General features: G+C 50.1%; 1 protein-coding gene across 1 annotated transcript in view; it reads left to right on the forward strand.

Annotated features, from left to right (window-relative positions):
- Positions 1 to 1,649: 1,649 nt before the first annotated feature.
- The window catches only part of LOC144944500 (Na(+)/H(+) exchange regulatory cofactor NHE-RF2-like), a 78,848-nt gene continuing 53,524 nt past the window's right edge, over positions 1,650 to 26,973 (forward strand). The window contains 1 exon segment of the mRNA XM_078872689.1: positions 1,650 to 3,129. Coding sequence (XP_078728815.1) covers positions 2,554 to 3,129 — 576 coding nt within the window. The 5' untranslated portion in view covers positions 1,650 to 2,553.

Here is a 26,973-nt window from a genome sequence, read left to right on the forward strand (position 1 = left end):
TGACACAACACAAAGCCAGCCAGTTATAGGCTAAGTATAATCCGGTCCAACCAGATATAGATATAGTAAACCAATAGCCCACACACCCATATACACCAACTCATATTTACACACTTACTGCACACCTAGTGCACAATTGTGTCAGCACACACACAGCCAGTTAGATATGGTTTAGGTGTAAAAGAAAACAACGACAAACACAATCACTGAACTATACTTTCACACCCAAATTTTAACACACACACTGAATTACTTCATCTTAAACACAAACACTGATTTTGCATGCAAACTCACACTCAACTCACACTGAAACGCATAATCCCTACAACAACCGCCCTTCGTCACTAAGTAGCGCTAATGTCACCAAGGCGCTTGTGCCAGGCTACGTGCACGTTAATGCCACGTGAAGTGTCGAGCGCCCGCTGGCAGGAGGTCACGGGACAGAACCAGGTGCCACGGGTTGACTGACTGGGATGACTGGCCGATGCACCACCTGTGCCCCCTACTTTGCCAACTTGCTGTGTTTTAGACACCCTCCTCTACCATCTGTTGTTGCTGGAGGGCGACTGCCAAATATTTTAAAATATATTAGGGCAGACACGCCACGCGAGGTGGGTGGGTGATGCCAGCACCACGCGCGGCCGCTTTTGTCTCCCCAGTGCACACACAAGCACAATCCCGACAACACATCAGACCAACCACAACCGCCGTTCGCCACTTAGCGGCGGTGACATCACCACGGCGCTTGTGCCAGGCTAGGTGCACCTTGATGCCACGGCGAAGTTTCGAAGGCTCGCTGCTGGCAGATAACGCGACGAACCCATGCGTTATGGGTTGACTGACTGAGACAAAAAAACAAAGATCCCCCGTGTAGCCTGAGCTGAATTTCGGGGCAAGTGACGCTCTTTGACTCATCACGACTCGAACCGATGCCAACACGTCCTCGTTCCGCGAGCTTCAGAGAGTGGCTTTTGTCCAGCAGTGGATTGACAACTGCTTTGGTTGTCCGCACTCACACACACGTGTAGGTACTAAGACAAAGCTGCCCCGTGTAGCCCTAGCAGACTGTTGGGACAAGTGCTTTTCGCGAGCAGCACCTCCGAAGGCCGGCACGGCACACGAACGGGGTGGGTGGCCAGCACCACCCCCGCTCGTCCGCCTTTGTCTCCCCACACCGCACCAGCCACTCATTCGAGGCGAAGTCGAGCTGGGGGAGTTCAGATCAAATCATCACCGGTGTCGGACGCGAGCGGGAATCGAACTCCGGTGGCTCGCCGAACTTTGTTAACGGAGCATCGCTAACCACTCCGCTACCGCTCCCGGCACAACGACCCGCGGCCGCCTTTGTCTCTCTCCCCCCTCCTCCTCTCGAGTCTCCCTCCACGCGTACGCGCGTCATCCTTCACGAACGCTCCACGCCAGAGCAGGAGGATGATGATGGAGGAGGGAGGAGGAGGATGGTGATGGGGGAGGAGGATGATGATGGGGGAGGAGGATGATGATGGGGGAGGAGGAGGAGGGAGGAGGATGATGGGAGAGGAGGATGATGATGATGGGAGAGGAGGGAGGAGGATGATGGGGGAGGAGGATCATGATGATGGGGGAGGAGGAGGAGGGAGGAGGAGGATGATGATGATGGGGGAGGAGGAGCGAGGCTGTCGCGATGTAAATCAGCAAGCGCCGACGTCACCGCTTCCTCCCACCCCTCCAGCTGGTTTGCTCCGCACACAACATCAGCAACAGGCGGGCACACACACACGGGAGGGGAGTGAGAGAGAGAGAGCGAGCAACAGGAGGGGGAGAGAGAGAGATCTGATGTTAGCCGGGAGGGCTCTCTCTCGATGCGTCTCGTCCTTCACAAGAAACGCGGCGGTTCATCTCTGCTGAGAAACTCGAGGAAGCTCATCATCGTCCTCATCATCCTTCCTACCTTTGCTTCTCTTTGTCTGTGACCTCCAGTCCAGCAGGCACGCTCCGTGGACGTGTGACAGTCACAGGAGCTCGCGGTCAACGTGGAAGATTCGTGAGCGAGTTTGAGCGGTGGTAACGGACGATGTCGGCTCTGTAGACGTCGTTGCTTCGGCATCACCAAGCGGCTCCATCCGTGCTCAGCTTCGACAGCAGCAGGAGCAGATAAAGTCATCATCATCATCAGCCGCTCGTGATCATTCAGCGCAGTGCACTGCGTGTCTGTGCGTGTGCTGGAGCTTCGGGACAAGGTAACTCTTTGACGTGGCGTTGTTGAACAGCAACATCGCTGGAGAGACAAGTGCGCATTGTCATCATCTCCTGGTCGCGGCGTTCGCGAGCACCTATTAACAACACCAGTGGGGACAAAGACACACGGCCACACACACACACGTGTGTGCCACAGCAGCAGCAGAGAGAGACACGGGAGTGTACACCTTGCCCACCCCACACAGCATTGTAGGCACAGACGATCAACAGGGGAGAGACTGTTTTTGGGGGGGGGGGGAGGGGTGCCGAGCACGTCTTAAAGAGCCGAGCACGCAACGCCAACCCGTAGTTAGGGCGACATCTCAGCAAGCGACGATGACGGGGAATGACCACGAGCTCCGTCCCAGGCTGTGCCACATCGTCCGCAAGGACACCGGCTACGGCTTCCACCTGCACGGCGAGAAGGGCAAGCCGGGCCAATTCATCCGTCGTGTAGAGGAGGATTCCGCCGCCGAGGTGGCTGGGCTCAAGGCGGGCGACCGCCTGATCGAGGTGAACGGCCGCAACGTCGAGGGCGAATCCCACCAGACGGTGGTGTCGCTCATCAAATCGGTGGCCGTCGAGACGCGGCTGCTGGTCGTGGACAGGGAGACGGACGACAGGCTCCGGGCACTGGGGCTGCGCTGCGTGGAGGAATTCGCTCGTACGGGGATCGTAGCTTCGGCTGCTTCTGCTGCTGCTGCTGCTCCTACAGCGGCCGTGGCCGTCGAGCGAGAGGAGGGCGGTGGTGGTGGTGGTGCAGAGGAGGAGGTCGATGGAGGTCGTGGCAGGTCCACGGCCAATGGGAAAGGTCAGAATGGGGCCCAAGATGCTGCGCGTGGAGGTGGCAAGACCCCGGTTCAGGATAGGATTTCGGACACAAGCAGTAGCGGTGGGAGCAGCATTGGCAAGGTACGGCGTGGTGGTGGTCGTGGTGGTGGTGGTCGTGGTGGTGATGTGGCCCTGGTGGTGGTGGCCGTGGTCGTGGTGGTGGTGGTGGTTGTGGTGATGTAGCCCTGGTGGTGATGTGGCCCTGGTGGTGGTTGTTCTGGTGTGTTGTGATATTGTTGGTTGGCGGTTGTTGATAATGGTGGTCCCAGTGGTGGGATGTGATGGCGGTGGTTGTGGCAAGATGGTGGTTGTGGCGAGATGGTGGTGGTTGTGGTGAGATGGTGGTGGTTGTTGTGGCTAGATGGTGGTGGTTGTTGTGGAAAGGTGGTGGTGGTTGTGGCTAAGTGGTGGTGGTAGTTGTGGCTTGATGGTGGTTGTGCCTAGGTGGTGGTGGTGGTTGTGGCTACATGGTGGTTGTTGTGGCTAGATGGTGGTGGTGGTTGTGGCGAGATGGTGGTGGTTGTGGCATGGTGGTGGTGGTGGTTGTGGCATGGTGGTGGTGGTGGTTGTGGCGAGATGGTGGTGGTGGTTGTGTCGAGATGGTGGTGGTGGTTGTGGCGAGATGGTGGTGGTTGTGGCGAGATGGTGGTGGTTGTGGCAAGATGGCGGTGGTTGTGGCGAGATGATGGTGGTGGTTGTGGCGAGATGGTGGTGGTGGTTGTGGCGAGATGGTGGTGGTGGTTGTGGCGAGATGGTGGTGGTGGTTGTGGCGAGATGGTGGTGGTGGTTGTGGCGAGATGGTGGTGGTGGTTGTGGCGAAATGGTGGTGGTGGTTGTGGCGAGATGGTGGTGGTGGTTGTGGCGAGATGGTGGTGGTGTTTGTGGTGTGATCTGACGGTCGTGATGTTGGTTGTGTGGCGGTTGTGGTGAGATGCCGGTCGTCGCTGTGGTCATTAATGATGTCCTGGTGGTGTTCTATCAGAGGAGACTGCATTGGATCTAGCTGTACTGTGGACCATTCATTCCTTCATATCGTGGAGTTTCCCACTGGCTCCAGTGTGACAAGATGACGTGAGATTGTAGATAGGGGTGGTGATTGTGGTGGTGCAGTGGCCGAGTGGCCAGGCCCACAATCACGGTCCATAAAATAAATACACACCACTTGTTGATCATTTTCACCAAGTGGTCGTCATAAGTAATGACCGGTTCTCGCCATGTGAATGTGGCATGTCCCACCTTATAGGTCATCACATATGAACACCACCCCTGACTTGAGCAGGTTGATAATGACCGTTTTATTAAAAGTTCCACATTGCTTTAATTCTCGTGATATCCAAATACTGTATACAACCCACCGCCCCACCCCCCCATAATCGGTTAACCGAGTAATTCGCCTCCAGTCCCAGTTACAACAAAATTAAAACCACGAAGGTGGCTTTTCTGCAAGTATGTTGTCTTTATTTACTAAGATGAAAAAAAAAATATATATATACATACTGACCTGTTGCTAAATGGAGAATTTCATCAACCGTTTAGGCCAAGATGACATAAATAATGTGAACTCCCTTCCCAGTGAGACACGGGTGATATACGCATGCGATGCGAGTTTAACTCCAGTAATAAGTCTAAAGGATGCATCAATTTGATACCAATTTCCAAGTAAACATGGAACATTTCAGCCACAAAGCTGGCATGTTTTCTGGGCCTCTTGTTACCGAAATTCCAAGCTCATGAACCTCTTATCGAATTACGTGTCACACAAAAATCCGATGTTTTGACATTTATAATATACTAGCGGTGAGTACCCGGCGTTGCCCGGGCGAAAAAGGCAGACACACATATAGTTACACACACAAATCGACTGACACACACACACATAGAGTTACACATCGACTCACACATACATACATAGACTGAACAACAACAACCGCCATTCGCCAGTAAGTGGCGGTGACGTCACCACAACGCTTGTGCCAGGCTATGTGCACCTTGAGGCCACGTAAAGTGTCGAACGCCCGCTGGAAGGAGGTCACGGGGCAGACCCAGATGGCACAGGTCGACTGACTGAGACGACTGGCTGATGCACCACCTGTGCCCCCTACTGTGGCAACTTGCTGTGCTTTAGCCACCCGGCGCTCATAATCCAGGACGTTGTTGTTGTTGTTGTTACTAGTTCACGTGAACCGTGCGGCAGGGAGAGGCCGCGACCACATACACCAGAGTTTTCAAAAAATATGATTTAATCAAATCGAGATTCTCGATCAAATTCCACGCAAGGTGGCATAACGTATCGATTAATAAACACTTGGGGGAAGGCTGACATCCAACCGTGGATTGTTTATGGCCGCTTGTGATAGTGAAACTGCAGAATGCCATGTGTCCCATTTTTACACAAGATCGTGAAATACTAGATTGTTCGCTGATCTGTTTGTGGGCCCCCTGTCCACATGTGCGCTGGTAAATAAAGGTCGTGTATACATGTACATGGACGCACGGAAACTTATGAGATGGACATGATTACCAAAGGCTTAATTTCTCACTCAATATATTTTAGGTCGCTGGTAGCCTGTAGTAGATTGTAACCGACGAGTATCCACGGTTGTATTGACAGGATGTGGTGTGCCAGTGTGGGTCCGAAATAGTTCCTGGGTTGATGACCTGGTCAGACCCGGTGTGAAATTATATCCTGGATATAAAGTTGTGAATAATGAACGAGCTAAAGTTACGTGTAGTCTGTGAGTTGCGCGTCTTAAATGGTTATTGCTGCATGATAATAATTGTATTAATGTATGTGCGTATGTTGAACTTCTTTCGTAGTCAACCGTGCTAATTGCAGGTGCGGGGAAGGACAACGTTGCAATACAAAAAGCAGAACTAAAGAAATGAGTTTTCAATCTAGATGATGATTTAAAAGTGGCTTCCCAATATCGGAAGAGCGTTCCAGACGGCCGCAGAAGCGCATCGGAAAGCGCGCGATGCGGTGACCGTGTTTGTCCGATGACCTGCCGGCAGCCGCTGCGAGAATGAACCTTTAGTTCGCGTGATGGCGTATGCTCCTTGGCGAGATAATGACGTCCATGCCAATCGATTACCGGGCAATGAAGTCTCACCGAGTCTCAAGGCTCTCTTTCAAGAGTGTCCTAAGTTTGGGTGACTTTTTAGGTGGACAGGCATGAAGGGGTAGATAGCCATTTAGGTATTTGAAACTAGGTCCCGTTACATTGTGAGTTCTCACTCAATGGGTGTGGTCTGTAGTGATAATTATTCCAGCCCTTTGTCAATCCACTGCTGGATGAAGGCCTCCCCATGCCGTGTCTTAATTCCCCCCGCACCTCCGATTAGCTCGGTCGGCTACATGCGGTACGAATAAAGTTCAACGTACGCACGTAACGACTGCCTGGGGACCAGTTAGTCCACAGCACACCCACGGGTTCCATTCGCCGTGCTGCACGTTTTTATTAAACGTTCACTACGTGGGGCGGGGAAATCGTACGCTGGTGTTGGGTAGATGATTGCGAGGCAGGATCGTGCTAGACCAGCAGTGGATCAATCATGGCTGATGAATGTGACGTTCAGTATGCAGCTGGCATGTGGACAATATCATTGACTTGCACAGAGTTTGCACTTTCAAAAAGGGGCTTTGCCGGAACATTTTTTTTTTGCCACCGAGCATATCTGGCGGTGACTGCACCGCCGCCGCCCAAAGCGGTTCGGTAACGCGGCGCTCATCAACAGCTGTGCGGTGCTGCTGGCGTCGATGCATTATTCACGGCGTTATTATGCCGTGAACACCGCCCGCCTCTCCGCCCGCCAGCCGAAAACGAGGCCGGCGTTTTTTGTTGTTGTTATTGCTCCGTGCTTCGCCGTTGACCCGTTTTGCATTGAACACACAACAGGAGTCTTCTTGGTTCTTTCAGTAAAGTCACGTAGAAGGGAAGTAATAAAATAATAAAAATAAAACAAAAAAATTAAATTATATTATTATATTATTTTATATTATTTTATTATGTTTTATTATTTATTATTTAATTACTTCCCTTCTACGTGACTTTACCGAAAGAACCAAGAAGATGAATCCCTGCAGTCACGAAAGCTTTAAATCGAAACACAACAGGAGCCCTAAAAAACACGCCGGCGTGAAACCCACCATGGGCCAATCCCCTGCCGCCTAACAGCTCGATGAGGCCCCTTTCTGAGCAATGTTTGAGCTAATGTCAAGTTTTGGGATATTTAATCGGGTGCAGGGGGGGGTTTCTAAAGATGCATCGATCTATCTCTTCAACGTTGGTGCTTAAGGGTTACGATGCGTGCGGCGCTCGCAGACCTGCGCATGTTGTGCAGAATTTTGTTCGCGTGAACAATCCGAAGGCCGTTAGAAGCGCTGCAATTTCGATTTAAAGCTTTCGTGACTACAGGGATTCATCTTCTTGGTTCCTTCGGTAAAGTCACGTAGAATAGAAATAATAAAATAATAAAAAATTTTACATAATAAAGTAATTATTTTATTGTGTTTTTTTCTTCTGTTTTATTTTTATTATTTTATTATTTCCATTCTACGTGACTTTACCGAAAGAACCAAGAAGATGAAAGCGCTGCAATGTTTACAAATAAGAATCCCTTCACCGAACCGTGGGGTGGCATCCCTTACATCCCGATTGAATACTCATCATCGATTCTCGAGCAAAGCCTCGTTTGTTCTCGCGACGAAATTTTCACCGGTGTCTTTATCTGCGTTATAGTGGGACTCATGAATGTGGCCTACACTTCCATTGCTAGCCCCAGATATCGTCGGGCAGGTGAGAGTGCCACCACACTTAAACCGATCGACTGACCGAAGCAATGGGATCGAAGCGATGCCCTCCGAATTGCAAATCCAGGGTGCTCATGGCCGTGACACCACAGTGACAGCATCGCTTGAGTCGTGACAATAACGGTAATTATTTGACCAGACTGCTCTGGGGTTTAAATTGATTTAAAAAAATGCAATTATTTGACATTGCATCTGTTGTTTATTGAACACATTAGAATAACATTTGTTTTACATAATCTCGCAAATAATTTGTCACTTAGATCGCCGACAGCATCATCGTCCGTCCTTTCTCGTTATCCGTCACCTCCGCCTACCCCTCTAAATCGCTTTGATTCGATGTCGTTTCGATATTCGTCGTCGCACACTTTCAGGAACGCTTCTCCGACGCAAGCCGGGGTATTGCCGTGCGTTAGTTTTCGTCGGCGTGCCGCTGTCAAAAAAATGTGCAAACGTCTCGCGCGCTCTGTCTTTTTTTTGGTTTCCTGGCTCAACTAAAAAAATGCAGCAAAATTTGTCATTATCTATTCTCGTTGTTTTTTGTCGTTTTCTATCAATTTCACCGAAATACGGAAGAGGTCGAAAGCTGACGGAGTGGCTCGCTTCGCCTGCCTGTCGCGCGCGCAAACCTCCGAGGGTGGCTTCCACGCGGTCAATGCGAGACCTCCTCCTACTATTTATCGTCCAATTCGATTGCCGCCACGCCACCACTCCCCTCGCGCCCACCGGGGCATTCGGGCACGAGCGCACGCGCCGTCGCGTTCATATCGAAAGTGTCACTTTTTCTGGTGTTGCCACTTTGTTGTGGGGTTTTGTTGTTGTGGTTCAAGATCTTTTCGGTGATTGTGACACCAACAGCGACCGCCATTCTCGAAGTGAAGCGGCGGCGACATCACCGCAGCCCTTGTGCCAGCCGAGGTGCACGTTGAGGCCACATGATGTGTGGAAGGCTCGCCACGGACGGGAGGCCACGGGACAAACCCAGGCGTTATGGGTTAACTGACCGGTCTCCAAAGGCAACACGCACGCACGTCACAACCAGAGGGCTGCCACTAAAATGACTCGTGCGAAAACAGCGGTTATTGTGTGTGCCGGCTCCAAATCACCGTGAAAAACCGTCATCACACGACGTTCATTTCCAAACGATATCACACTTAGGCAGCTGCCTCCTTCATTCGGGCGTGACCGAGTGCCAATGTGCCGGGCGCAATGGGCACACCATAACTGCTCGAGTTTTCACGGTCTGTGCTCTCTAGCTCTCTGATGCGCATTTCGAGGTCGTACCTGCCGACGTCCCACGTTTCGTTTCCACGCTCTTGCGCTTTTATCAAAGTTTTGTTTCAAGATTGGCTTCTGTTGGGTTGGATCATCGTGTAAGTGCGATATCTAAAACTATTTTAAAAAATGTTTACCAGGTAGCTCTTTTTGAGGAGCGACCTGGCCACAAATGATAGCTCAACCAATTGGCGTATCACGTGGTAATGCATAGCAGCCAAATACTCTAAAACGCACGTTGATTCTAAATGCAGAGGGAAAAGCCGGAGGACCCGGAGAAAAATACACGCCACCACGGGGAAAACGTGTAAACTCCCAATATACAGGCATCGGAGTTGAACCCACAACCTCCTGCATACCAGGCGAGGGAGTTAACATCTCGCCACCGCAGCACCCAAAATGTTGATGATTTCGTTCTCATTTCGACAGCTGCCGACGCTCTGATTTGTTTGGCTGCGTAGGGCGGCGGGAGGGTGCAACGCTCGAGTTGACGTTTAAACCCACAATGCGATCTGACATTATAAAGCAATTACGAATCGTGTAATATTGGTCCTCAAACGCCCTACGTATGAAATTAAAGTTTTAGTTGTTGAAATGTCAATCAAAAAACACCAGCGGAACACGAATGAAAAGAGCCAGGTAGTTTTATATTTTTAAAAATGCACGACCCACCGTGTCCCCCTTTAGGCCTTAAAATGTCTGCCAGTGTTGCATTTCCGTTGCCTCCTGCGATGAATAATTTTGTGCACTCTAGCAGCAGGCTAGTCACGTGTACTTCTATTATTCATGTTGCCCGCGTGTCTGTAGGACCAATGCGTCTGCGAGACTACAATAGTCTGCGGCAGGCATCGCAATGCACGTTCCCGCCGGGGTGCACCCCAAAATCTTAAAGTCTTCTGCGCAAGACAGAGAAATGTGCAGGCACAGAACACGAGGGGTCAAAGCCGGTCCCGTTCTATGACTCCGCACGGTTCATTTGCGAGACTGCAGTTGACTCTGTTCAGGATTTGCGATCCGTCATGGGTTTCTTTGAAGAGAGAGACCGAACAACGTGGAGACGCGGATGGACGAAAAATTGCGTCTTTACATTTATCCAAGAAATCCATGTGGAGTCTCAACGAGAATCGATCTTTTTCAGGATTGTTATCGATTACGGTAGATCATTTTTGCGGTTCATTTCAAATAGGTGTTTGTTATGTGGGATGGAATTGGAGTGCCCGAAGGAAGACCGCACACAGACACGTGCAAAAACATAACTGCCAAGGCCCCTGGTTTAGCATTATATACTGTGATGAAAAGGGCTGTTAGCGAGCACCTATTTAGGCCACTATGGCATAGGGTCAGCTCCCAACGTCCCAGCTTTGTGACGTCATATTTTAGGGGGGGGGGGGTCTGACTTTTTGTGACGTCGTGTGACGAAGGGGGGGGGGGGGTAAAAAATCGCGTGACGTCATTTATGGACGGCCCCTAATGGGTAAACGAGTTAAGATGACTGGCAGATGCACCACCCATGCCACCATGCTGCAGTTTAGCCTCCACGTGTGTGTTGTCATGCTATGACATAACACAAAGACAAAGATCCCCCGTATAGCCTTCACACACTGTTGGGGCAAGTGCTGTTAGCGAGCGCCTGTGAAGGCCGGGGTGGGGTGGCCAGCACCACGGCCGACCGCCTTTGTCTCCCCAGCGGCGATGTTTACTTAAGACATCAGCGACTCATTTGAGAAATCGAACTCGGGCCGCCGGTTTGTCGGAGTGCAGCACGCCGAGCACCGCGCCACGGCTCCCCATGACACATGACACATGCATGTTCCTGCACACGCGTGTACATGGCCACGAGTTCGTAGGGAGGATTTGTTTTCTCTCTCCTCAGCAGTCTCCCGCCTGATGTTGGCGACACTGACGATCACAATCGAGCAATCTAGCCCCGGCCTTGACACGCGCACGAGACGGGGAGCGTCGGAGAGGTGCGCAACGAGACACCGTTTCGCGCACTGTACGCAATTGCATTAGCTGTGTGTGTGTACACACACACACTTACACACGTGTAAGTGTGTGTGTGTACACAACCACACGTGATTGTGTGATTGTGTACACACACACAATCACACGTGTGTGTGTGTGTGAACACACACTCACACGGCAGCCTCAACAGTCTTTTAAGGTTCATCTTCTTGGTTCTTTCGGTAAAGTCACGTAGAAGGGAAGTAATAAAATAATAAAAAAATAAAACATAATAAAATAAAATAAAGTCTTTTATGGCTATACGGGGGATCTTTGTCTTTGTGTTATGTCAGAGCATGACAACACACACACACATGAAGGCTAAACTACAGCATGGTGGCATGGGTGGTGCATCTGACAGTCATCTTAACTCGTTTACCCACACACACTCACACAAGTAGTGCGTATTTAATGTGGCGCTGCACTCTCTGACGTTGTAGGAGAAAACATTTATTTTAAAAAAGTCTATTTAATTAAGTAGAACGTGTTGTCTATATTTATTTTAAGTTGCGCATTTTGATGTGACGTCACATTTCTCAAACCCCACCCCCCTCGTCACACATCGTTACAAATGTCTGACCCCCCCAGGTGCGTGACGTCATTTATGGACGACCCCTTTACCGAAATAACCATAGAATAAAAATAGCCGACGATTGCTTTCGGGGTAAATCCTCAATTGAGTAATGCCGGATTGGGGTGTGTGTGTGTGTGTGTGCGACATTTCGTGTTTTGAAGTTGGCCAACATTTTTTATTTTGGAGCGTGACGCCCGGGCACCAGGTGGCCTGACTCTCACGAACGACGTCAGGGCATGGCATGGGGGTCTCTCACGTCCACTCCCTGCAGCAGCAGCAGCAGCAGCGCAGAGCGGAGTTTCCTTGTGGCTATTTGCACCCCCAGTGATGGTCGGGGTGGCGTTTGGTGGGGGGCTCGGGACTGCGAGCGGCGGATGAGCCGAGCCGGGCCCTGTCACCACCATGCAGTCGGGAACCTTCAGCTCTGCAGGGTGTTGTGGGTGCTACACAGGGTGCGTCAAAAAACACATTCCTGCGGAGGGAGCTGGTAGGAACGTTGGGTTGTTCGGTCAATGGCCAGGGTCAACGGCGGCGTGGTGTATTCCGCAAATATGCCCGACTGTGAGGGCGGGCACAAGCCGGCGTGAGTAGGTTAGACGTTGAGTTTTATAAGGGCACCACGGGGTGACCAGCCCCTCCCCACCCAGCCCCTCCCTCCCCACCCGGCCCCTCCCTGCACGACGGACACAATAATCCCCTGTGGGCTGGTGTAACCAGGAGGTTCCTACCAGTAAAAATGTTAACACTTATACGGGACGATCGTTTTTAATGTACAAAGAACGGATATTACACTGTAATATCATAACAAATGTCATGTTGATGAGCTTCAAAATGTCAAGGAGTCTCCACTTGTTTGCCATCATTGTCAACACGTGCTCTGGAATCTTCTACAGGTGGTTTCCAGAGCTCGGAGGCACATTTCTTGTGGTATTGTTGCAAATTCTCGGAAGTGTTAACATTTTTTTTAAGCACCCTGTATTTCAATTATTTAAAACTTGTTTTTGTATTTTACAAGGTAAGGCCCACTGAGCTATGTAGCACTCTACATGTTTTAGTGGTGAGATATTGATTTTGAACAAATATATATTCAAGACACAAACAATAGCCCAAGCCCTACAATAAATCCAGCCCTTACTTACCATGGCAATATGACTACCACTACCTCTAATACTAACCTAAGCCCAACACCATAGCATTATCCCTTACCATAGGACTTTCCCAAGCCTTATGCTGAGCCCTAACCCTAGCATTAGTCATAAACGTAACTAACCTTAGCTCTAACAATAACCCTAGCATTGCCTTAACCCAAGTCCAAACCTTAGCCCTAATCCCAAACTCCTAATCTTACGCTTACCTTCGCCCAACCCTTTACCCATAACCCCCCTCCCCTTATCTGTAGCATTATCCATAACCCAAACTCCCAACACGAGCCCTGGTGTTCATCCTAACTTCATCACGAGGTCTAACCCTGCTCCCTTAACCCACCTCCTCTAGTGCGACGTCTAGAATTAGCCCGTACCTAGTCCCAACGCTCGCCCTATCCCTAACCTAGCGTTAGTTCAAACTACAGCACTTGCGTTAGCTCCTCACCCTTATGCCAGCCCCAAGACCTGAAGCTTAGTGCTAACCTTCGCCGTAACCATATAGTTTTCTCACTATACCATGTAGCCAGCCGCTAACATTTGCACTGAGAGATTTCATTTGCGGTGTTTATTTAGGGAGGGGCTCAAAGGATTATTAATAATTTTGTTGAGATCACTGTGGAAAAAAAACGTTACATTTTCCCACTGCCGTAGGCAGGGCTAAAGCCAATATAAAATAACAGTCGTCGACGACGACACGGCATCAGATATACTCGCGTGGAATTTTTCGTCGGGTTTTAGGTGGCATCGAGGGTAGCGGCGTAAAATATTGCTTCCTTAAATAACGCGAGGCACTCAAAAAAATGGAATCTACAAGAAGGACGAGCCGTTTTTTGTTCTTTCTGGAACGTGTGCACAGAATTGGATCCACACAATTGGGGCACGGCATTATGGACTTTGATAAGAAGCAATCACCGCACAAAGAAATGCAATCGCAAGTTTCTGTGCGAGTCTATTGAATTGCATACGCGGGTGGCCTTGCTTCCAGTAGTGCAGAATGTTGTCAGGAGCTGGCGACTGGTTTTGTTTGTCTGTCTGCCTCTCGGTGTTTGGACGTATGTATGTACGTTGAATTTCCTTCGCACCATACGTAGGCAACCGTGCTAATCGGAGGTGCAGGGGGAAGGACAACAAACTAAACACAAAAAGCAGTTCTAAAGAAATACGTTTTCAATGTAGATTTAAAATTGCATAGCTCCAGTAGCTTCCTAATATCGGCAGGAAGAGTCTTCCACAAAAGCCACTGTGAGGATGACCGGGGTTCGTGTGATGATTTATGCTCCTTGAGATCAGCATGGTATTGTGGGTCATTGGCGACAAGCACCTTGTGTGTAAGGAGTGCGACCTTCATATAGTATTCGTTCCGCAATCAGAAGCCAATGCAGCTCAGCGAGCACTGGATGGACATGGTCGGATCTTGCAGTGCCGGTCACGACACGTGCGAAATAATTTTTCACGCAATTTTATCATGTCTCTATGACTAATCAGTCTGTCTGCTTACCTGTCTGTATCTCTGTCTGCTACCCTGCCAAGCTCTCTGTCTTCCTGTGTCTGCGTATTTGTCTCTCTGTATCCATGTCTCAGCTTGTGTCTCTGTGTCCGTACGTGGGTTTATATCGTATACCCTCACCCAAACCCTATTACAACTCCTATAATCGCGAATGAATTCTTCAATGAACGTTGTCTGTTTGCGTTCACGATGCACGCGTAAAATCGTACACACGTGGCCCATCGTCATTGTCAGCCATGATCTATCCACAGCTGGATGAATACTTTCCTATGTTGTCGCCATCCCTCGCTGTTCTCGCGATGCAATAATCCAAAATGTGGTCCGTTACACGCATGTCAGAATCGATTATTCACCACGCATGAAATCGGCAGACGTTTCGGGTGGAAACATGCGCAGAGCTGTCCCGAGGGTACGCGGCGAATCAGGGCGACCGCCCCGGGCCCCGTGTTTTGGGGAGCTCCCCCACGTTTCGACATAACGGCGTCAGATGTAATACTTCCAGTTTAGTTTGAAGACGTCGGGGGGGCCCATACGTTGGGATTATCGCCTGCCCCCCCCCCCCCCCATGGACGGGCATACATATACGCAATGGATAATACAGACGGAATAATACAATCTATACTGCTTTTTTTTTTTAAGCGAGGAAACATTGGCACTCGCCCACCCATTATCGCCAGCTCCCTCACCATCGCAGGCCCTTCCGCTGCAGCGGTTGCAGTCCACGCCGTCTCCTCGTTCATTGTCTAATTTCTTTTCCCATCCCCGTGACATATTTTGTGGCCTGTTTTCAACAGTCCCCAGGATTCGGTAAAGAGGGCAGCAGAAGAGTCATTCTTTCCCGTGCAGTATTTCAATTATTTCCTTTTGCTGCAAGGTCACCACTGTATTTCAGAACATGTGACAAATACAATTACAGTGGAAATTTTCCATGTACATTAGTAAAATTGCAGATCCTCTGGTTCAGCTTCACGTAAAGGTGCAGCCCTGCAATTGCTTGCCCATGCAACTGCCGGTGAAAAGGCCTCTCCTAGAGTGAACTCTCTCTTGAGAGCCTCCTCTAGGGGGTCTTTGGCCTGCTCTTCCATGCTGGCCCAAAAGTTTTGGAAGAGGTAGGAGTATACCTACACTTTACCTCCACCACACACAACTGGCCAATCAACTTACTGCAGTTGTACCCATTTATACTGCTGGATGGATAGACGTGGGGAGGATTTTAGAATAGAATGAACCGGTGACCTCTGGATTGCAAGTTTGGTGTGCTAACCACTGCACCACAGACGAATCATCACTTGATGGGTTAAGTTAGGGTTGGTTAGGGTTGGTTTGGGTTAGGTTAGGGTTAGGTTAGGGTTAGGTTAGGGTTAAGTTAGGGTTATGGTACTGTGCATGATTTTACGATATGTTTTTGTGCATAGTGCCTGTGCATTATGGGGATTAATTCGTGTGTCACCGTATGCAGCCCAGTAACACAAAAGTGGGAAGTCACCGGCCATAGGACTGAGGAATTTTTCCCCAGAGTGGGTCAAGGCCACGAACTTCGATGAACATAAGTTGCGCAATGCTCCACCGGTTCATCTATTTGAATGTAAATCCTCCGACTCGCCACGCCAATGCGTCAGATCGTGCGTGTCATGAGAATCGACATTTTCTTCCGCTCGTTATGTCTCTCGTCACGGGGTTCTCGTCACCCCCCCGCAGTCGTCCACTGGAGGCCCCCGAAACAAAATCGTGACCTTGAACCGCAACGCTTATGCGAATCGCCGGTGGGTCAATCGTCCCCCCCCCGTCTTCATAATGCCCACCGACCAGCACTTGCAGGAGGCTTGGCAACACCAAGCCACGACTTCACCTCATCTTGACCACAAAATGTGACGTCGTTTTTGGTTGCGACCCGCGGTTCTCCCCCCCCGCCCCCCGACATGGGAATGAGGAATTTCCACCGCCGCCTCGGCCAGAGCCAACACAGGTGAGCCACCGCCGCCTCGTGCTAAATTCGAACAGGGGGAGACCCTTTTTTATATTTTGACTTTGAACTGAAGAAAACAAATAAATTCGTAGAGTTTAAAAAAAAGTACGTGGGCTTGCCCTGGACTCGACCAAGGGTCGAGACGAACAACCGAGAGGCAGACAAAGGAGGGGAAACACACAGAGAGGATTGCGCATGACCCAGATGGATTGTGGGGTGTCGTCGGAAACGCATTGGATGGCGGATAGCCTTGGGGGCAGCGAGGCCTTCACCATGCAGCGGATAGTTCATAGCTGCTGCTAATGATGATGATGGTGGCGATGAGGTGTATATAAATGTTCGCATGCTGCCCATGTTTCTTCCGCATTCATGAGGGGGACAGCGGTTGACTCGTTGGATTTCCCTCGCGCGTTCTCACCCGTGTGTTGAGGGGGGTTCTTCTTGTTTAAATCCGTCTCAATAAAGAATCGGCGACACATTTTCAGACAGCCTCGGTGCGCATGGCCTCCTAACCCCCCTCCCTTGCCCCCTACCTTGCCCCCCCCCACACCCACCCAGCCACCCAAAAAAAACCTCTTCAAGGTCTCGGCTCAGACTTTCCTGGGTTTCAAACGAATTAATTATGAAGTGCCCGCAGGGGGGAGGGCGGGGGTGGTGGTGGTTCTGTGTCGGCTCCCAGTGAACCTGAGATGCGACCCGCGAGCTCTGTGCGAAGAGCAAACCGCAGTGGCAGCAGCAGCAGCAGGGGCAGCAGCACGTGACCACTTGTCCACACAAGTGGCCTTTCTGGTTTTCTTCTAGGAGGACTCTGAGGTGGCCGCAGCGGTGATGATACAAAACGTCAACACGACGAGCTCGCTTGCGTACAGTGCAGTGTTGGGCAGGTTGAATAAAGTGACACGGGGTCAAACCCAGGTGAGGATAGTAGTAGGTTTTTACCCTTTTAAACTGGTACAAAACTGAATAAAGGCGTCAGTTTTGTACCAGTTTAAAAGGGTTAAAACCTACTACTATATTTTGCCACTGGTAAAAGAGATCTCGTAGTGTAAATGCTTACCCCAGGTGAGGAGTTTGTGGGTTCAAATCTAAGCCAGGGTTTGTTGACCGAGGTTGTTAGTTGGGATGATTTGATCGTAATTTTTTTCCCACGCCATTCGTTCTGGATGATAACAGGGTTTTGTTGTTGTTGTTGTTGTTGCAGAGAGATTGATTCGCGATGCGTGATAGAAAAATGTGGAATTAAACATCGTTATGATGATCAGCATCTTAATTATCATCGCTCCTAGGTTGTTATCATTTCCACCACCAATACACCATCACCACCATCATCAAAATGAGGACCGCCTATTAAGGTTGCAGCACGACGCGGTTTGGAAGTTTGGCAGCAGTTGTTTTGGACCATGCCATAGGAATATGGAATGTACACGGCACATTCGACATCGACAGTGAAGACGGGTCAGTCTTACTCTTTGTTTTTTTCGGTAAAGTCACGTAGGTAAAAAATAAATCAAAACAACTAAATTAAATCACGACGTTTCGGGCGCAACACAAGCGTCCTTCTTCAGGTGGGGACAACGTAGCGAAAGCACAACCGCTCAAGTGTGTTTAATTTAGTTGTTTTCATTTATTTTATTTTTTACCTACGTGATTTTACCAAAAAAAAAACAAAGAGTATGAATCCTTGCAGTCACGAAAGCTTCAAATCGAGAACGGTCCGTCTTGCTTTGGGTTAGAACATTAACTGCTCTCACCCCAACAAGCGTCAACGATACAACGCCCTCTGGGTTAGAAGGCAAGGTGGTGACTCGACGATTCGTGAATCTCTCCACGTAGAACTTTGAGCATTTGCACCATTAAACGATGCACGTGTCTGACCCCGTTGGCGTGAACGCACTGCGGTTTGTTTTGTGCTGACGCGCGCAACAAGTATTTCATACTTTCAAGGCGAGGATCAAACCTGTTTGTCAGCATTCATTAACATATCAAGAGAGACGCTTCATAGCTCAAAGTAAATTCACACGCAAGTTGCGTTTTTTAAGCTCCGATAAAAAAAACCCCCCAACACAGCCGCTACCTCGGTTTAGCCTCGCTTCATATGAACGGAGAACTTCTGGAGGTCTCTTCGCCTTGCTAAGTAGGAGCGGTGTAAATGTTAGTCCAGTCGAGCTGAAGGCTCCGTTATTGGCTGCAGTTGTTTTCTTGCCAATCCTCTGCAATTGCAGTGCGGATGTATTGCTCTTGCACTTTTTGCGGGTAAGATGAATCCTGTTATCCGCGAGATTAAACAAAAGCTATTGACGATAGTGTCGAGTCTCCTGTTATCCGTGGGTTGGTTTTGCAGATAAATGGGGTACACATTCACGGTTAGCGTCACGGATAATAGGATCCGTAATGCTCATCTCCCACATCACCGCGGATAAGTGGAGTTACACCGTTTTTTGCGTGCAGACCAAAACGTAAATCGTTGTCAATTGTCATTAGCGCTGCCTACAAAAGTGAATATGATAAATATGATAAAGAATCTATCTTCTTGGTTCTTTCGGTAAAGTTACGTAGAAGGGAAATTATAAAAGAATAAAAAGAAAACATAATTATTTATTTTATTTGATCATTTCCCTTCTACGTGACTTTACCGAAAGGACCAAGAAGATGAATCCCTGCAGTCGCGAAAGCTTTAAATCGAAAAATAAAGAATCTAGTCGGACTTTGGCTCTTTATAGCAGAAAATAAGGGGCAGTTCTTATTTGATATCACGAGTGATTCACCCTGAGGAATCATTCTTTGGTTGAAGGACTCCTTTGCCTTTATGGTTGAGAAAATTCTAGGGCAAATCCTGGTTTGAGGATCAGCTCCGCTCATCATCCCTCCAGCGTGGATACAATGGACACCACTTGGAAGTCAGCAGAGTTTTTGTTTTAGTGCGTGAAGTGGTACAGCCATGGGCAATGCTGCCTCAGGGCTGCTATGGTGATGAGATGTTAATACCCTCGCCGGGTATACAGGAGGTCGTGGGTTCGATCATGACCCCCCGATGCCTGTATATGTGGAGTTTGCGTGTTTCTCTCTCGCCGTGGTCGCGTGGATTTTTCTCCGGGTCCTCCATTTTTTCCCCTCCACGTTTAAAAACGTGCGCTTAGAGTATTTGGCTGCGATAAATTTCCACTCCTGATGACGGAGACTTGTGTTGCCTCCGAAACGTCGTGATTTATTATTTTATTTCTATTATTACTTCTAATATTTTTATTATTTATTTTTTACCTACGTGACTTTACCGAAAAAACCTAAGAGTATGAATCCTTGCAGTCACGAAAGCTTCAAATCTAGAATAAATTTCCACTCTGTTGAGCTATCATTTGTGGCCAGGTCGCTTCTGAAAACGAGCTACGTAGCTCAGTGGGGCCTTTACCTGGTGAAGTAAAATTATTTTTAGTTTAGGGGGCATCAGGAGTATGTGGGTGCCACCCAATTCTCGTTTAAGTAGAAGACACTTTGACCTTTTTATTTCATCGTGGAATACATTTTTAGCGTTGCGTGATGTAAGGAAAACCCCACGCTAGAATATGGAGTTACATAATCTCAATTGTAGATGGAGTATATTCGCTCTGATTAACCAAACAAACCTTTAAATTCATAATACATGTTTCTTGGGTTAGGTCGCCTGATGAAGCTAGTTGTAATTACTGGCGAAACGTCGTACTCTGATTGTAAATGTTGTGGCTTGGCTTTCCAACACACCCGTGTGCTGTACTAGTGACGAATTGGCATGCTCTGTTGAAGTCACAAACCTTACTAATTGGCTGTCGGGCGGTGGCGGGTTTAACAACACATTTATATTTACGCGATCAAACCCAAAAAACCTGTATTATGGATGATATTGGTCACGAAAGCCTACGTGTCGAACAAACCTTTAAGTTACTTCCAAAAGTCATAAATTTCCAACTGTAAATTAATTTCACCGAAATTGTTGGTCATCCAATAGATGATAAAGTTGTGCCGTCACACCAGAAGCAAGTTGATAAAAAAAAACATATCCTCTCGTCGTCTGTGCTCAAGCAGCGACAAACTCAACGCGCTCGCCAATAAATTGATAATTGGTAAACGTTTCGGGCAACAGCCCTTCTTCACATAGCACATGCGCTTGAGGGTTGATGGGTGGGTGGGCATGCGCGGACACAGAAATCCGCGCTCGGATCGCACTCCGAACCGTCGGCATTTTTCCCGATTGCTTCAAGCGCTACGGAATATCTGTAATAAGAACAGGCGGGTGATGTCATCGCACGCCCTCGCAAGCCGCGTCGGACGGGGGACGCCTTCAGCTCTTTTCAACGTGGAACGCCCAACACCGTAGCCGCCTCGCTTGCCGGGCTGTAATGGTAATTCGTTTTTTGTTCACGCCCGTGCCCGGCCACGCAGCAGCGTACGTTGGGGTACGCCGCGGCTAAGTCGATCGGGAAGGTCGCGCGTGGGCTGGGACAAAGTGCGGGCGCTGCCGCCTTCTCCAAGGCGTCTGGCCAGCGTGGACGAGATGGGCCAGAAGCCCTCTGAGAAGGATTGTCCACCAGTGCCCCCCCCCCCCCAGGGGAGGCCCTCTCTGCCAGCGGTGGTGCGAGCGGAGCAGTTGCAGGGCTGCTCCTTTTTGTCCTCTCACCGGCGATTAAAACCGCATTCTGGAGTGGAGCAACAACAGTGCAGTGGCGTGGGTTGGCATTGGCCCTGATGCAAGGAATTGTTTGCCCCCCCCCCTCCGTGCCTCTGATCTTCAAAGCTGAGGGGTCTGGAGACCCTGTGGCTTGTGGGTCACGGTGCAGTTGCACGGCCTGCACACTTGATAGCAGTGCTGCTGTGTAAAGAGTTGAGGGCCTCCGATAACCGCACAAGATAAACCAGTTGTACAAAGCTTGGCTCGCCCCCCCAACCTCCTCCCAACCCTTGATGCTGTCCAAACTCTGTGAGATAAAGTTTACAAAGAGTGGCATGGACGACTCGTGGGGAACTGAAGTTCACGGAGCTCACTAGGCGGGAGGGAGGGGTGTCCTGGCTAGAGTTGGGCGAGAGAGCAGTGGATCGTTTCAGATTAGCTCTGTGGTCTTGTGTTACGGGGCTGTTACATGAGAAGTATGTTGAGCTTCTTTCGCATCGTACGTAGCCAATCGTGCTAATCGGAGGCGCGGAGGGAAGGACAAAAAAACTGAACATGAACAGCAGAAGTTCCATGTGATGTGAGTCTGATAACAGCGTAATTATCATTGTGAACTCGATGCATACTGCATATCTTCCTGACTGTGCACTCACCCACCCATCCACCTACCTACCTCCACACCACCTACCTGTTTTACCTACCCATCCCCCGATCTAACTTCCAACAGCAGAGACAAATATATCTCGCGTGTAGCCTTAACGGGCTGTTGGGGCAAGCGCTGTTAGCGATCACCTAGGAAGACCAGAACGGTACACGAGGGAATGGGTAGCCAGCGAGACTCAATCCACCAACCCTGGAGGAGGTGGCGTAGGGGTGGGTGGGGCGGGTGAATGAGAGGACATCATATCAAAGCATGCTGTCCATTACTCCACCAAAAAGTCAAAACGTCTCTCTTCGCTCAAACGCATCTTCACTGCCGCAGCAGCAACAGGCTTGCAACATTTTAATTTGTCCCCAGGCGACGGGCTAAGTCATTACAGGCTCGTGCTTGCGTTAACGAATGCCGCCCAGGGAGCCTGCGTACAGCGATGGGCATGCAGCGGTCATTATTTTGAACCCGGCCATCCCACGCTCGCATTCGTCGCATTCTGAGGGCTTCACGGTGGCAAGGGGCCACCACAGTGGCTGGCGTTCTTACTCCACCCCACTGCACCCCCCCCCACCCGCCCCAGCTGAGAGAATGTCACATTATGCTTGTGTGTTGGGCAGGAAGCTGCCACAAGCAACACTCGCGCTTGTCAGTGATGGCACGTGAAGCCTGCAGCTGCTGTGTTCTTTTGGGCGGGGTTTTCGGGGAGGGGGGGGGATGGTACACGGGCAACCCAGTCAACATGGAACATTGGCCCAAAGGTTGCAGCCACATTCCAACGTTGGCCCAACATTGTGTGTTTACTGGTAAAGCATGCGCGCGCGTGTGTGTGTGTTCGCGTGGCTTGTGTTTCAGGTGTGTGTGTGTGCGGCGTGTATGTGTGTGTGTGTGCGGCGTGTATGTGTGTGTGTGTAAGGATGTTTCCGTGCTGCGACCCGAGTTCGATTCCTGCTCACGGCCAACACCACGTGACGATTAGCTGAACCGGTCCTGGGCCTTCCTAGGATCGACTCGGCCTCAAATGGGTACCTGGTACAGTGTGTTTTTATTGCCACTGGGGAAACAAAGGCGGCCGGGCGTGGTGCTTGCCACCCACCCCCTCGTGTGCTGTGCCGGCCTTCATAGGTGCTCGCTAACAGCACTTGTCCCAACAGTCTGGTAAAGGCTACACGGGGATCTTTGTCTGTGTGTGTGTGTGCCCCGAGGTCAACGGCTCTTGCCCCAACAGTCTGTTCCAGGCTATGCAGGGGATCTTTGTCTTTATGTAATGTATGCTTCGGGAGGCAGGTGCTGCTATCATGCATCACGGTCATAACGAGCAGCACTGGTGCTGCTGGGCAGCGGTGAAGGGTTGGCATGATGCTGGAGCAGATGGTGCATTTGACTCGGACCCATTAATCGTGAAGGAACTCGGGCCAAGTTTGACTCTTGAGGTCCTACGCTGACAGGAGAATCGGTTTGGAGAGAACCCTGAAGGGGGAAGGTCGGCGACTGGGGAGGAAGGGGGGAGTGGGTGCGGTGGGCGGGCCGCCGCGAGTTTCCCCGCTTTGAAGTGCGCAGTTCGAGCCAAGCGGTCGCCCTGGTTAATACGGCGCGCGCGTGCGCGCATCGACCATCGCGGCGTCTGCCTTGTTGGTGAACGTTAAAGATCCCGTGACGTTTTTTTGTTTTAAAGAGCAGGCCATTCGTCGGGTGTGACCGGTGTGCCAGACAGAACACCCTCGCCAGCTGTGCACTGTGGTCATTGCGATCTCGCTCGCCGTAGCCGAGAATCGGACTCGGGTTGCTGGGATCGCGGTGGCGTGTGGATCTGCAAACGAGCGTACGCATAGAGAAGTCGGTGGCGGCGGTACAAATGAGGTGCGTTGGGGGTGGGGGGGGGCGAGGCTGAGACGCTGGGAGGGGCAGAGGAAGGAAGCCAATGTTTGCTTTTTTGCAGGAATTTCCATCCTTCAGCCTCGTCTCCCACCCTCCCCCCAAACGCTCCAACCGCTTCATTATCCCTGCCTCTTGTTGTACCCCTCCCTTCTGTTCTCCCCTGGCCCCCAAACCAACCTGAGCTGACACGCTGCCCTTTCCTCCCACCAGAGTGCCCCCCCGCCCTGCCTCAATGGATTTAAAATATAATCGTAAATCGCGTATTATATTTCCAGCATTGATGTATGGATCGGAAACATCGACACTTTGTAAAGGAAATGGAACAAAAGCTGGCGAGCGCTGCGCAAAGAAGCGTGGAGAGATCCGCGCTGATAATTCGAGACTTGCCTTCCTATCAAATCTACAATTTTAGATTAAAACTCCCTCTTTACTTTCCATTTATTTTTTTTGCTTTTTGTTTCCTACCTAACTTTCTCATGCTATTCGTCGCACTTGGTTGCACTTTATTGTGCGTGCGGTTGCAACTTACTTTGCTCTGTCGGTGTGAGCCGCTGAGGTCGTGACGGGTTTCTTATTCTCATTCCTGTTGCTGCCCCGTGTCGCCTGTACCCACTTCCATTTTGCTGTAATGGTGCGCCGATGCCAAAACTAGATTGAGAGTGTAATAGGCACGTGAAATAAAGATCGATTGATTGATGATTACGCTTGGAGACGGGAAGAATAACACATAGATCAGATTCCTCTCTCGCCTGCTTCAGCAGAACATGGATCAGAGTCATCACAAACGCGTATCGGAGTGATCGTATTGAATGCCGAGAAAGTTCAGTGCGGTGTAGCAGGGCAGCGTCACAGCCAAAAGGGACGGAGGCCGATGGCCGAGGCTGGTGATGGAATAGCAGCTAAAGGAGGCGACACCAGCGTGGAGATGGAGCGCTGAAATCGGCTCGTGTGCACGGATTGTGAAATTGCGTAGTTGGTGGCACTGCAGGACCATGAGAGATGGTGATGATGGTGGGTGGAGGCCTTCATCTAGCAGTGGCTAGGTAATGACTCACAATTAATAATAAGTGGTTGTCCTCTGGATCGGCTCACCCCCCACCCCCATCAGCCCCCTGCCCTGCCATAGTAATGTGGAAATTCCACCACTGACTCAGGCTTGTAAACAGGAGATGAGCACCGCCCCATGAATGTTTGTGCAAGAAAATTATTTTCACAAATAGTGATGGTGATTTGAGGGTGGAGCAGTGGTTAGTGTGCTGCGCTATGAACCGGGCGACCTCGGTTTGATTTTTGGCCACAGATAACCGCTCCTGGACGCCCCACCCCCTTAACCAACTCACACTGGTGGTGAAGTATGGTCAGTACGGTCCCGTTGGTGTGTGAATCATTCGTGGCTACTGTGATTCTGCCATCTGTCCACAGTTTTTTCATGTATTCGTATTTAGCATAATTATTTTTGATAAAAAGATGTCAAAAGTCGACATGGTCTACATGAGTGCGAGATGGTGCTCTCATCTGCTATCGTTGGAAATTCTACATTCCCGTGGCAGGGACAGGTGTACTTTACGTACAGGACAGCGACTTCCCGCAGAGTGGTTCAAGTTCAAGTTCATGTATTAGGTATAGTCCTGTGAGCCATTCGGCTCTTGAATCGGGTGCAACCGCAACAAACAAAAAACAAAAATATGAACAAAAAACATCTTAAAGTGAATACGTGACTAAGTGCAAACAGAAAATCCAAGAAAAGACAGCAAAATATTGCAGAAAAAAACACCGTACACCAACGCTGTGTGCAAAAATCCCAGTGGGATGCAAGTCAAACGACAACACCAACAACCACAAGACAACGTAGATTAAGTTGTTCACTTCACCGACCTTGATGCTCACGACCCGAGACCCTTGAGTGAGATTTGAACTCCGCAACGTCCCCGATTTGCGGGAGCCCGCACGCCACGCACGAACCTCGGCGCCGCCCATCCGGATTGAACATAGCTCCGTGGGGAGAGCATGCCAGCGGCGCACAATGAAGACGCAACTTCCCGATTGATTATACGTTGGTCCCGTCACGGTGGCCGAGCAAGAGGTCCCAGATGTCCTGCGACACAAAGCAACGGGGAGCAATGGTGAAAGCTCAGCAGATGAGAAACCGACGTTCTTCCAGGTTTGAGCTGCTGTACATTTCCACGTGATAAGCCACTACGTTGAGCTATCATATGTGGCCAGGTCGCTTCTGAAAAGAGGGCCAATAGCTCAGTGGGCTTTAACTGGTAAAAAAATAAATGTATATTTTATATATTAATAGGAACTCGAGGTGGGGGGGGGGGAAGGGGTGGAAGAGCCAGCCGCAGGAGGGAGTTCCAAAGCCAGTGACCGGCAAGCACAGATGGACTTTGCGAGAGGCTGACACATTTCCTGCTATCGAGTTGTAGGGTTTAGGAACTTGGGGAGAGAAGGAGACCATCGCGGATGAATTGGTGTGAAGAGAACGAGAAGGAGCTTTGCACTGCGGCATGAAGATTGTACGCAGTACAGATGAGGCGACGAGCGATGTTCCGGAGCGTATCCCTCGAAGAGTTGGTGGGGGTATCGAAGCGCGCACCTCGCCGGAGAGCCGTGGCAGTCGCGATGAAAGAGCTGCAAGAGGGGAGCGAGCGAGCGAATTTTGGGGGAAAGGAGAGTTAACTCGCTTAGCTGCTTCGTGATGGGCCCTTTCGAGCATTGTGGAATTTCTCTCACTTGATACAGCTATCGTGCTGTGACGGTTCCACCTGAAGACGGAAGCTTGTGTTGCCTCCGAAACGTCGTGATTTTTATTTTATTTTTATTTTACTTTTATTAACTTTAATTTTTTGCCTACGTGACTTTACCGAAAAAAACATGAGAATATGAATCCTCGCAGTCACGAAAGCTTCAAATCTAGAATTGTGAGATAGGATCTACAGCAGTGCAAGGGCCGTGCGGTCACTGGCGGCCCCTGGAGGCCTTTAGTGCGGCCCCTGACGTGACGTGCGGCCCCCCACAATACACAAAGAGTGAAAACACCCCCCCCCCCCATCATCATCGCACTGCTGTCAAACCCCAATGGTTTCAAATGTGTGGCTGCCCTCGCACTGATGATGTCTTATCGGCAAACGTGGGCTCCCCTCTGAAAAAGCCTCAACCTTTCAGAGGTGAAGGAGGTTTGTGCTCGAAAAACGAAATCCAAACTTCTTCAACGCATCCTTCGTCATGTTAGTTAATGTTGTGCTCCGTAACAAATCCCATTAAGATATCCGTCCTCTTGCACACGTGGTTGGAGAACGCCACACGAATTGACGTTAAGTGCCCGATATGCGCTGCATCCCCTGCAGGTGTGGTTCGCGGACTTGGCGCGACCTGGTGCGCCAGTCCTGGTGTGCGTCACCTGCCAGTGTTACTTAAATGGTGCATGACTTGAATGTTGTTTTCCTCCGGTGTGTTCACTCCTCGGTGTCTGCAACGT

Source organism: Lampetra fluviatilis, chromosome 35 (assembly GCF_964198595.1).
Source record: "Lampetra fluviatilis chromosome 35, kcLamFluv1.1, whole genome shotgun sequence".
NCBI lineage: Eukaryota > Metazoa > Chordata > Hyperoartia > Petromyzontiformes > Petromyzontidae > Lampetra > Lampetra fluviatilis.